At 45.9% G+C, this 13,566-nt stretch overlaps 1 protein-coding gene and 1 pseudogene across 1 annotated transcript in view; one reads left to right on the top strand and one right to left on the bottom strand.

Moving 5' to 3' along the window:
• LOC149356778 (uncharacterized) overlaps positions 1-8,036 on the bottom strand; it is a 48,614-nt gene extending 40,578 nt beyond the window's left edge. Inside the window, exon 1 of the mRNA XM_089576432.1 lies at positions 6,782-8,036. Coding sequence (XP_089432558.1) covers positions 6,782-8,036 — 1,255 coding nt within the window. The remainder of the gene's footprint in view (positions 1-6,781) is intronic.
• A 643-nt stretch (positions 8,037-8,679) lies between these two features.
• Positions 8,680-13,136, top strand: LOC149356777 (uncharacterized; annotated as a pseudogene).
• The last annotated feature ends 430 nt before the right edge of the window (positions 13,137-13,566 follow it).

The raw sequence follows: 13,566 nt of genomic DNA, 5'->3' as shown, positions 1-13,566 counted from the left end.
AACAGACGACAGCGGAGGGGACAGGTTGGGCCGAAGTTTCGGTTGTCGTGGTAGAGCCTGATAGCCTGGGCATCGTGGCGTAGCTCCAGGAGAAGAGAAAGCAGCACCTCCACCAAGTGTAATGTGGGGACTCGCACAGGTAGTGTGCACGGCCACAGTCCTTGTTCCAGCAATCCTTCTCAGCAGGACGGCGTTCGCAAGCGCGCACCAGAGCTTGATGATGATGATGATGATGTCCTCGGGCTGAATGGCACATACCCACGGCGGGGGATTGGCCAGGGTGCATAGCGGATACAAACGCACTCAAGTACAGGGAATGGAGTATAATTAAATATAAAATTTGGGACACAGAGCTAGAATTTGTACAATACAAAAAATACGGAGAAAGAAAAGTTGTGAATTCACATTCTAGCAGAGGAATCTACCAGATGAAATTATATAATTGTGAATAGAATCGAACACTGGTTTCAGGGCATATCCCTTGGCGCTTGCCCCGAAGGATAAGAGAATTGGAATAGATAGAGGAAGCCCAAGCCGAGCGAGGGGGATCTCCAAGCAAATTCTACGGAGAGCAGCGAGCCGCCTGCAGGAGAGGAAAAAATGTTCTATAGACTCAATTTCGCCACAAGACTCACAAAGGTTGGATATCGAAAGCCCCGATCGGCATAAATAAAGATTTAGCCGCGGTATCCTGCAGCGCAAAAGGGTCATGGACACCTCACATTGCCTCGAACTGCACATCCGCACACTCCAAGGAAATGCCAGGTGTTGAAAATCCGCTGCAGCGAGGAGAGGCTCATGGCTCAAGGTGTGGAAACGCTGGAATCGCTGAAAGCGTGCTAAAGTCAAGTAAATAGTATTTGGGACGAAAGGGACAATAGGACCATCAAGGGCAGACTTCGCTAAAAAATCAGCCCTCTCATTAGAAACAATGCCACAGTGCCCAGGGACCCAGTGAAAGCGAACTTCTGAAACATGTGGAGGAATAAAAAATTGAAGGGAACGGCTCATAGGAGTATCACTCGAGGTTTCGAGCGCTGCCAAAACAGAAAGGTTGTCTGAGAGTATAATAACCCGAGTGACACTGCAGGGAATCCTTATTAAGGCCAACTCAATGGCCAGGAACTCAGCTACAAAAATAGGGGTATAGTCAGGGGCCCGAAATGAGTAACTCCAATCAAGAGCCCTTGAGTAAATACCAATAGCGGCCTTTTCATTTTGCTGGGAGGCATCTGTATAGACGGCAATATGGTTAGGAAAATTGTCTAGGTACTCCTCTATGAGCCCATTTAACATATTGGCGGGCAGGTTCTTAGCATTCCTTGGGAGGGTGTTGTCAAAGAAGACCGCCGTGTCAGCCCGCCTGTGGTTGACCAGTACTAAAGATCTCACTGATACAGAAATATTTGACAGCAGGGAGTTAGTGAACACCACCTGAGGGAGCTTATACCGAGGCCAGGGAGTACCAAAGAAGAGAGTTAGGTTCGTTGTAAATATAGGGTTAGCCAATCCAGGAACAGGCTCCAAAGACCTTAAAAATGTCCGCACAGTGATAAGCTCAAACCGGGAATTGAGATCAGGTATCCGCGCCTCCAAGTACAGCACAGCATTAGCTACTGATTTAGGCAGACCTAAGCAAAGGCGCAGAGCGCGTCGATCCATAACAAACAGGGGTTCACGCTTGTACTTTGGGCACCCAGAAAAGAGAACGGAGCCGAATTCAAGGATTGGCCGTACATAGGTCTTATAAAGAAGTAGTAGAGTGTCTCGTCGCATACCGAATTTTTTGTTGCTGATCCTCACCAACCGGCCGAGGGCACGCTCACCATTAAGCGCAATGCTTCTAATGTGTGGCCGCCAGTGTAAATGCGGGTCATATATTATACCCAAGTATTTTGTTGAATCAACTTGCGGGATGAGGATAGAGTGATACGACAGAGAGATGTAAAGAGGGGTTGCTTGTGGGAAAACAAGGACGGCACACTTGTTCACATTTAAAGTTAACTTTATGCTGTCTAGCCAAACTTCCAGAGCATTTAAATACTCTTGCAGTAATTGGTACAGGATATGAATGTCTTTGGCAGAAGCGAAAAAAGCAATATCATCCGCATACACATAAACTTTGACGGCAGGGTGAATAGGGATATCACGCATTAGTATGTTAAACAATAACGGTGAAAGAACGGAGCCTTGTGGGACACCTCTAGACTGGGCGTATGTTGTAGAAGTTAACGTACCCTTAGAACAAAAGAACGCTCTATTCTTCAAGAACTCTCCTATCCACGCAAATAGGTACAAAGGAGGTTGTACATTAGCCAGTTTATGAAGCAAAATGCTGTGTTCAACGCTGTCGTAAGCCTTTGCAATATCTAAAGTAACCAGAGCTGATACCTCATTTTGCCTCATAGCAACCTTAATACGGCTCTCCAAGTCTATGTGCGCGGTCCAAATCGAACACCCCCGGCGAAAGCCAATCTGAGCCTCGCTAAAACCTTGAATACTCAGAATATGACTCGTGAGGCGGCTGAAGACTACCCGCTCTACAAGCTTAACCAAATTTGATGTGAGAGCAATCGGCCGAATATTGTCGAGATCAAAACCCTTCCCCTGCTCTTTCAGCAGTAAAATAATTTTCGCTGTTTTCCAATTTTGTGGAATCCAGGCTTTTTCCAAAGACCAGTTCACAATCTGCAAGAGGTACGGGGCAAAATCTTGCATTAGGATTTTAAGAATGCCAACTGTTACTCCGTCAATCCCAGGGGCAGCAGATTGCAGGCAATTAACTACGGACGCTAAATCAGAGGCAGATACCTTAGTGAAGTCTCCACCCAAATGAAACGGGGTTGATGGAAAGGTAGTGCGAGCTTGAAAACGCACAGCAAGGCCTTGAGCTATGGACTCTAGTATATCTTTTTCGTCCCGAGGTGGCAATACTGTGGACTGAGAGATGTGAGAAGAGGGCAGCACATGAGTATGTTCCATGAATCTATAAAGAGACTTCCGGTTGACAGGATTAGACAGATAGGTGTTCAGGCTGGCATTGTAATCATCCTTAGCCTTAGATATTGTTCTTTTAAAAGAGGCTGCAAAGAATTTGTAATTTATCCAGTTCTTTGGGCACTGGTTGTGCGTTAGACTCTTCCATGCAGCTTTCCTTCGACGATAGGCTTTTTCGCAGTCGTCATTCCACCAACTGGAAGGAGTCTTATTTACAACGCCTGACCGGACTGTAAAGACTGCTCGCGGAGAGGCGTCTAACACTGAATTTAATACCAGAGGGCCCCCGTCAGATTTATCGGAGGGGGAAACAGACGAGAGGGCCTCACCTAGGAGGTTCTTGAACAGTGTAGTATTTATAAATTTTCGTGGCGAACCAGTCGCCCTGACTGGACTGCACGCAATAGTGAAAGTGATTGGGGAGTGGTCACTGGACGTACCGCAGTCAACTGTACACCACGAAGATACCGCTGTACCATTAACTGCTAGCGTTAAATCAATTGCTGATCGAGAATTAGCCCTCATGTAAGTTATGGCGCGACTATTGTAACAGCACACGCCGTTTGCTGACATCCAAGACCAAAGTAATTTCCCGCTAAAGTCTGATCTGAAACCCCAAATTACATGATGAGAATTGAAGTCCCCAGCTAGAACTACTCGTCTGCTGATGCGCAGTAACGCATCGAGCTCATCCGTCCTACGGACTCCTGCGGGGAAGTAGATATTTGCCACCGTAACAGGGGCGCACTGCGGAATAATGATTTCAACGGCAAGTATCTCACAATCAGGTCTCATAATTTTGTGAGACACTTTAGCACGATGATACAGTTTCGTTGAAATCAATGTTAGTAAGCCCCCACCCCTGCCGTTTGGACGATCATTTCTAAAAACGGAGAAATTTTTAATTGCAAATGGGCGATTAGGATTGAGCCACGACTCCTGTATTAAAATAATGTCTGGACTATGTTTTAGTATAAGCTGCTGTAAATCGGGGAAAGAAGATGATATAGAGCGACAATTCCACTGTAGAACAGATATTCCCGCCATGATTATTGCTTTAAAAACGTAGCCGCAACAGCCTCTTTCAACACATCTGTTTTCTTTGAAATTCCAATCGAACTTTTCTTAGTCTTACCATGATGATGGTCAGATTTCGATGGAGAAGAGGAAGCACGACGCTTCTGAGATGGAGTAGTCATTTCAACATCTGACTCACAAGCGTTAGAGAGGGGGACTTGGTCAGAGTCATTTACATCCACGGACGTGGAGGTAGAAGGGGTGGTGGGCTGAATAGCAGCAGTGGCAGAGGAGGAAGGACAGGTAGACGAGTTGAGGTTACTTAAAGCCGATGAAGCAGCCTGCGCGGAAATGACCTGGGACAAGGCGTCGCTGAACGTACTGATCATGCGGTCAAGTACGCCAGCAACAGCCTTCTCCACCGCAGCAACAACGGACTTAGTTAAGGCTGCCTCCACATCAGCAGTGGACGTGCGGGCAATACTTGCGTATGAGCACTGCCGTCTGTCAAGGCGGGCGTATGCATCAGCGCGCGAGCACCTGTCACGCTGAATAATGTCCAAGACGTTCTGCTCATCGGCACGCTTGGGGCAGGTGGGGTCGTCAGCTGTGTGATCAGAGTGGCAAAGACAGCAGCTAAGCGACTCAGAAGTGCAAATATCGTGTGCATGATCACCGCCACAAACGCGACAGCGCGTTGCGGACTTGCAAGATTTGGCACTGTGACCGAACCGCCAGTAATTCTTACATTGTAAAGGACGGGGCTGCAGTGGGGCTACACGGTACACAATAGGCCAAACTTTGATCTCGGACGGACAAGAGTACCTGCGAATGTTGCAATAACCGACTCCGTTGGTGTTCGAGAGCCTCCAGCCTCTCTGCTGCAGCGGTAAACTGAAAGGATGCCAACACCGGCGTCATGAAAGTCTGCAAGAATTTCCCCTGGTGTAGCGGAAGGATCCACACCGCGTATAATTCCTTTTACGCAGGCTAGCTGCTCTGGAATGAATACCTTCACCGGTAGTGAGGCGAAAGAGGTGCACTGCAGCAAATCAGCAACGCAATCCAAGTGAGCCGATTTGCATAGAATTCCTCTCTTGCCAAATGGTCGCACCTCCGAAATCTCAAGATAGTGGCTGGTGGCTGCCTTCAGCTGCTCCTGGATCAATCGAGAGTTTTTCATTTTAATTACTCCATCTCCTACAGGGACCAGCGCCACAGGGATTAGCTTTACACCGTTTTGACTAAAAGATGGTAATGGCAGATTTTCAGCCGGTAAACTGGCGAACCAGGTTACCGGACCTGAGCCCGGGGAAGACATAGCCATGGCGGAAAACCTACAAATCCTTCGAACCTACATCGAAAGGGGGAAAGACCTGGCCAAATCCCCCACTCGCGGAACGGCCTCACCAAAATTTGAAGACGGCCAGAAGACGCAGAGGCAGTCCGTGGTAGAAGCAGCTCCAACGGGGAGGAGAGGGAACAGCAGGACTCCGTGCTTGATGTGCGGCTGGCACAGACAAAGATCGCCGACAAAGAGGCGACACAAAGAACGCCAGCGATTCAGAGCTCGTCAAGGCGGGCGTATGCATCAGAGCGCGAGCACCTGTCACGCTGAATAATGTCCAAGACGTTCTGCTCATCGGCACGCTTGGGGCAGGTGGGGTCGTCAGCTGTGTGATCAGAGTGGCAAAGACAGCAGCTAAGCGACTCAGAAGTGCAAATATCGTGTGCATGATCACCGCCACAAACGCGACAGCGCGTTGCGGACTTGCAAGATTTGGCACTGTGAACCAGAGCTTGTTGGAGCTTCGTCAACTTCGTCTTCTGTCTTCTTCCTGTCCTTCATCGGCGCTAGCCGCTGGGGCAGCAAACCCCAACTCTCTTTCTTACACCCACACTAATGTTTGCGTCTGACAGAGTTAACATGTATGTAGCTGTGGAATAATAACTGACTTTTCAGAAAAAGGAAACCTGACGAGCTTACGGACATCATCTACTGGCCAGCATTTTATACCAGATGGCTGAGAAACGACAAAAACCCCAATTTGGCCCGAGAGAAATGGTTTGCTGTAAAATTTTTCTTTCACTGTGAATTCTCTGCCAATTATACAAGGTGCCACTGCTGTAGTCAAGCGTGCAAAGCCCTCCACAAGGATCACAGAGTCTTTTATCATACAGCAGTTGTCGGCTGTACCTGAAACAAGCTTGAAATTTTTAAACTTCGCGCACTTATACAATGGAGGACTGCATCCAAAAGGTAGAGGTGCATCTGGGTGCCGCCTTTCAAGTTCAACAGTGGATGGTAATGACCTAGCCATAGGTTCCATGTTTTCCCGCTCCTTCAGACGATTGTACAGTTGGGCAAGTGGAGCACTGTGCCTTTTGAGAAGGCGCTTCAAGAACTGCATATTGTTTTCGAATGGAAACGCACTGAATGAATCAAGTGGCCCATGGTTGCGCACATCATTAGCTATATATAGAAGACAGTGTACGTTGTAAGAAATATGTTCGTCTCCATATATTCTTTGAAATGTCTTCACAAAATGCTGAACAAGTGCCTCTGCATACTCCACATACTTGTGGCACAGCACAGGATGGGTGAGAAGGAAAGCACCACAGTGCAAGGCGAGGAAGTTAGAGTACACAACAGTAGGAAGAACAGATTGGAGCAGTACTGGACCTGTATACAACAAAAAAAGTCTGAATTCGGTTGCCTTCCAGCGGTCAAACTCCTCAATACTTCGTGGTTTTCGTACAAACTCACTGGGCACATGTGCGGCTAAGGAGATGTTTACATCGCACAACTTCTTGCGCTCTGCAGGCCCCAGACGTACGCTCAGTGGCCCACCCAACCATAGCTTTAACAATTTTTTCATCACACCAAGGCACATCAAGTGCATGTAGTCAAGAGGTGCACTTGTGATGCAGTCAATGGGCAGTGATGTAAGAATTGATACGTCATGGTGGTGATTGGTGTCAGTCTGGCGCCTGAAAGAATCATCTGTCCGAAGTGTTGAGCTTTTCGAAGGGAAGACAACCCTGTTGTGAACATACATTCCTTCTACAGAGCATTTTGGGCACCCAGAATACCCCATGTGACCTTTGATAGAGAATACGAAAGATCGCGCTGGAGCATCACAAATAAAGCTCTTCACTGAAACCTGGAAGATTTGACCTTGAAAGTTAAGCGCGCACGAAATAAGCTGCCCCAGTTCAGTGACAAATGGAGACAAGAACTCATTGGCAGAGTTTGGCTTTGACGTTCCAGCAAATACACCTACAACAAAAGGTGCAGCTCTGCTACATTCAAGAACCTGACATTGAATTATCCATAACTGCATTCTAGAACCTTTAGAAATTGGGAGCCCATCAATATTAAAGGAAAGTGTAACAGAACTGACTTCAGGAGCTCTATGAGACAGCATGTTTCTGAGCTGGGGCTCAAGACCATAATGACAGTATTCCCCGGGTGGCATGGAGGTCAGCGCTGAAATATTCATAGTCTCTCGCGGTGTGCGGAGCAATGTGCGAGCGTCAGACGGAAGACAAGCTGTATCAGAAGGATGTGCCTTCAGAACCTTGAGCAGGGATGATAATGCCGAGTGCGAAATGTTTTCTTTTAGGGCCCAAGCCCGCAGTGCTGTCGCTAGATCGCCAGACTCGGCGGCTGGCTTTCGGTTGGGGCAATCAGCAGGAAGCTCAGAAGCTGTATCACAACTTGAAGCCGATGAACACGGGGAACCTAAAGACACGGCTGGCGCCACTTCTGGGAGGTCTAGTGTTGCTGCTATGTCGCTGACGGCAGTCACTTGTTCACTCTGGAGTGCACGGCTGTCAAAGAATGAGTCTGATAGTGGAGTGGCACTGTCACTGGAAACGGCAGATGACACAGTAGAAGGGGCAGGCGCGGGTACCGTCCTTTGGCGACTGCATCGCCCAAAGTTCTCGAAAACCGCCTTTGTTTCGCGCGAGGCTTTTGCCCGTGTGTAAGGCTTCTCCTCGATTTTAGTTTTAGGCATTTCGGAAAGCGCGTTGAGACGTCAAGCAACTTGCATTGAAAAATAAGACGAACTGGGTGGCTCGGTTCACCTTAGCACAATGAAATCACGGAACAACACACGACTGCACAGGCTCTCCCTGGGTCCGATGCACGGTCGCGAGCATCGGTCGTGCGGTTGGCGCGATGGTGGGGTTAGCGCGGAGCTGCTATACACTACCATGTGCCTTAAAATGTAATTGCAAAAAAGCAATAAAAACATACCAATATTTCAAATTTTTACAATAGTTTTAACAATAAAACATTTTATTTTAAAACTGCTATCTAAATTACTAGTATCTGGCTACATAATGAAATTGACTGTTTTCATAACTTTTCTATCGCAAGACACCACCAGAGGCTGCACTAGTCTGCACCCCATCCGCCTAAGGCCAAGTCTGGCCAAGCCAAGAGCATATCTAGCGCGCATTTTGTATTTGTGCTCGCCGTGGTACACTGCACTGCGTTTCGCCGGAATTCCGCATTGTGCGCGCTTAACATTCACTGACGCTGTCAACATCGCCGCATCGGTGCGACGAGCTGCAGGTAAGTCACCTTGCGATCAAATCTGAAATCTCATGTAGTAAATTATTGCTTCCTAGGTGAACTCTTTATATATTTCAGGCATGTACGCAATCGTGGAATTCAAAGCGACACGTGAAGTGGAATTAGTTTCATGCACGTGGGTGAACGGCGACAAATGCCTGTGGCCTAATGCAACTGCAGACAAAGCCGTAAGGCTGGTGCGGCGTGGCGATCCCCCCACATCCGACTTCGTAACGTACGCTGCAAGCGTGAAAGGAGTATTCCGTAAGAATAAACCGCTGGATTTGAAATGACAGCAGTGGTCAAGCTTTTTTTTTTTTTTAGGCACATATGGAGAAGGTCGGAAGAAGCTCGAGCTCGCACGCTACACTTCCGACCTTTCCACTGAGGAGAGCACGCCGAAGCGGAGGCGAATCGTGCGGCCTAAGCGCTGGAGCGACAGCGACTCCGAACTGGGAGATTATCCTGCCGCCCCACATGGACTGCTGGAGCCAAGGAGCACTCGTACGTTGTTTTATTAAGGCGAAAGCATTTAATGCCTCATACTGTCGTGACGAAGTTGTGTCAGCAAGTGTGTCTGCGTTTCGGCGTCACTATAGTATACCTAAAAAAAATTGTGCGAGGCTTGGAATCGAACCAGGGCCTTCGGTATTCGAAGCGGAAACTGTACCGCTCCGCCACGAAGGCTTTCTTTTTTCGTTATTGCATTTTCACAACGGGTACAAAGAACGAAGGCTCAGGGTTTGATGTTGAATAAAGGTGCATCTAATGAATGCATGGGTTTCATAAGTAAAATAAAAATAAGAAAAGAAACAAAAATAAAAAAATGAAATAAACAGTGCGCCAGGAAACGCTTTCGCCTTGCAGCATTTTAGAGAGCCAAAGTGCCCCCTGAACTGTGCCCCCTGTGCATTTTGCGGCGTGGTTCGTTTGTTTGCGGACGCGCGAGTTTCAAAATGAGTCCGTTTCCCTACGCGCGCGTTATCGTCTTCTGTGGAGTATGTAGGCACGTGCTATTATGGCATTAGTCATTTCATTAAAAAAGTCATGCCTGAGGCATTAGCATGCCATACTTATATATGTTAAAGTAACTGATCGTAAAGCGACCAGCTGTAGAACTTTATTTTATTATTATTTCCTCACCATAAAGTGCTGAAAATAAAAACTGTTCTGCATTTATCTTTTCCTTGCAAATATCTGAACGTTTCAAACATAGCATGGTAGCATATATATGGTCCTAACCAGCACATTCTAGTTGGCCAAAATGCCGCAATGTTCAGTGTTTTCTAAGTTTGCAATTTGGGGTTATGTTATTTTCTCAGCCTGCAGCAAGAAAGGGAGTGTGGCAGCACTGAGCAGTAGTGATGAGGAAGGCACTGCTACTGGTAATCACCTTTAATTGACATTTTCAGTTTCTATTTCGTATTGCAAATATTAATTTGTTTCATGTGCATTCATACACAGGTGATGTGGCCCCTCATGCTGAAGTGCCAGCCAACTGTGGAGAGCAAGGTAAGTAAATTTTATTTCCGTTTTGTACAGCTGGCACGTGCTATAGCATTTAAGGCATTTCATTATTTCATTACAAGACTGCTAATTAAGGCATATCAGGCAGGCATGTCAACGTGCCGGAGCTGCAGAGCTGAATTGTTTTTATTTTACGTCTTTATAAATTGTGCTGGATGTAAGGACTCTGTTGCATTTATCTCCGCCCTCTGAGCACCTGAATGTTGAAATCAAAGCATGGTAGTATGCGCTACTAACATTCTTGATCAGGTTCTATACAGCCCAGATACCACAATTGCATTCTTATTTTGCAAATTCGATTTATTCTTTTGCTTAGCCCATCACTTCAATGGAAGACCAGTGGCGGCACAGAGCGGTACGCCAAGGGAAGCCACAGGTAGATAGATACCTTTAATTTACAGTTTGAGTTTCTAGTTTTCTATTGTGAATATTAATTTAAATTCCTTGTTCATGCATACACAGCTGACTTGTCCGTTGAAAGCGAAGTGCCAGCAAGCCCTTCTCAGCAAGGTAAGTAATGTCTGTAGGGCAGTTGCGTTATTGCTTCTTTGTATACCAATGCCGTTGTTTTATAATACCCAACAGTCGAAATTTCTCTTCGCATTCTGCGATTTTATTAGCTGTTACCTGTTTTCACATCAATACATGGCAGCAGTTAGTGGTGTCCAGCTTTAAGGGGCTCTGAGGACATATGTCAACTTTACCTGCATCAATCATCCTCTTAGTGAATACCATGCTTGCGTAAGTCAGAGAAGACCTTAAAATGAGGTACAAGTACTGCCACTGTTAACAGTTTTTTGCAAGCGAACTGTGAATGAGTGTGATTGTTGCATGCAAATCCTTTGTGCCAGCCTACACCGCCATCCAGAAAGTTATCACGAGTTCCTTCTGGTCTTTACATCACCAATTATTATCTAATGGTGGTGGTAAAGGTTCCCATTTTTGGTACCCGATTTTATGAGCCAAAAATGTCTTAATTGCTGTTGAACAAATTGAATATAGCATAGTGTAATAAAAGGAAAATTCAAAAACTACTAGCAGATCCACGGTTGTTTATCCACTGTCTACCTTTTAGCTGCAGCTAAAAGGTAGTTGGCAGTTGAAAAGGTTGCCTTTCCAACTGCAATGTATCATGGGTAATGAACAGAATTGTTTTTTCTCTTGATTCTTTAGAACCTCAACGTAAGGAAACAGTTATGAGCAATGGTGAAAGCTACTTAATTTTTTTTTTGCTTAATAACTGCACTTGTTGGAGTTCTCAGAGCTGTTAGGCTAATGCCATCCTTTTTGTCTTTCAGATGGTGCGCATAATTGTTCTAGGTGCCTTGGTTCTGCTGGTGAGTGCTGTGTTTCTTGCTGTTAGGATTTTTGACAGAATTGTAACCAGTTTCTTTATGCCTGCAGATTTCCAGAGACGAGTAATTACAAACTTCGCCATTATAAGGCATACGCAAGCAGAAATATTGGAGCTGCTTTCTGCCAACACAGTGCCACGCAATTAAGTGGCAGATAATGACAACCATGTTGTCAGCGAGCCTTTTGGCTCAGTAGAGGAATTAAAGGCATTTGATTCCAACCTTACTCCTGAACGGAGAAATGCCCTGGTGAGTGACTGCCGTTAGCATCTGTTCGTGTTGCAAGTGTGAGGAGTTAAGGTTGTTTTCAGATGCGTTCGGTACACTTTTATGTATGAAACAGCTAAACCATTACTACTATGGTTTTTGTTTTTGCTGATGGCAGCTTAATTGTCTTGCACAGCTCAGAAACCAGTTCCCTTTGTTTTTTTTCGGTAGGTGGTGATGTGATGGTAATGTTGGTTTCTTGTAGCTTAGCAGTCACACTAAGCCCTTTGCCAAGTGAAAGCAGTTGCTGAGGTTGGCAACTCCGCAACTGCACTATCACATTCGATGAGTCTAGGGAGTACTAATTACTGCTGGAGATATGCTGATGCCTTTATTTCTTCTTGCACTAAGAACCAGTTAGGAAAGATCGAGGACCCACCGCAGTGACTCAGTGGTAAAGGCGCTCATCTACCGAGCCGGATTACCCGGTTTCGAACCCGACCGCAGCAGCCGCGTTTTAATGGAGATGAAACGCAAAAGGCACCCATGTGCTGTACGATGTCGGTGCATGTTAAAGATCCCCAGGTGTTCGAAATTATGCCATGGACCTCCACTACGGCGCCTCTTCCTTCTTTCACTCCCACCTTCCTTCATTCTCTTACAGTGCGGTTCAGGTGTCTATTGAGATATGTGAGACAGATACTGTGCCATTTCCTTTCCTCAAAAACCAATTTATTAAGATCATGGAACAATATTGGTTCTTTTTTTTGCTTTGTTTTTCAAGCTGATCATAATTCATGCTGGCTTCATTGCTTTGTTAATATTTTCATATTACTGTTTGTCCATTTGTTTGCACAGCTCTTTTAATTACAGCTTGCAAAGGCACTTAAGACCCCCTGCCAATGCACTTTGTGAACCATGCTGTTGTGCTAGCTATGAACTCGAGGTGCTCTGTTCTAGATTGCACAGCTGCAGTGCTTTGGCACAAAATCAGTGCCCGTCACTGTACGGGCAATGATGGCGCAGCTAATGACTGACAAGGTTGCCGAGAACTTCTCGATGCACGGCAGGAAAGGAAAGGAGCGATTTGACGCTCTTAAACTTCGCACAGTCATCTTTGGTGAGTAAACATTTTCCAGGCAGATATTTTTGTTTCAACAGTGTGCATGCTAAACTTGTAGCTCATGGTAAAAAACTGCACCACTAAGGCGGTCAGCAAGCATGACAATCACTTGTGATGCTGGCTCTTGGTTCTTGTCGGACACCCTCTGGGTGACAAATTTTCACAAGCCATTGTTTTCATGCAATCTATACTTTCAAACTCAGTCAAGAGGACAAAACACCTCAAAGAAGTAACGCATGAAGATGTGGACACAGCAGTCAAGGAGTGGCTGCGCCGAGCCAAGGAGCGCTGCAATCAGAAATTATCACAGAATTCTGTACAATAAATGTTTGAAGTTTTGAAGAAATTTAATTCATTCTTTTGTTGCTCAAAGGGCACCACAATCAGTGCCTCGCTTATCTTTTGCTGCCAGTATTAGTGAAATATCTGAGCTAACTTGTAGATAGAGGAGAGAAGTATTGACCAAAATTTTTAGTTACATGTACTTGTGCCCAAAAAGGTTTTTTGGAATACAAATTACGAAAAAGCTGAACTGCTTGACAGACAAAGTATGTAGCCACTGACTGAATGATGCGCTTAAATTTGAACTGCCTTGCCCAGCCTCCACAATGCAACCATAAATGCCTGGCTGCGCTTCTAGATACAGCCAGTGAATTAGATTTTCCTGCCTTTGGTATTCTGAAAGCTTTTGTCGGCCCTGTGTTTGCTACTGAATAATATTTATTAAATGCTTGAATTTCTCCAGTGGTTATGAT

Source organism: Amblyomma mixtum, chromosome 3, assembly GCF_055824585.1.
Source record: "Amblyomma mixtum isolate Tamu chromosome 3, ASM5582458v1, whole genome shotgun sequence".
Lineage (NCBI taxonomy): Eukaryota > Metazoa > Arthropoda > Arachnida > Ixodida > Ixodidae > Amblyomma > Amblyomma mixtum.
Note: the sequence above shows the minus strand (reverse complement) of the source record. Positions and strands in the feature narration are given on the sequence as shown.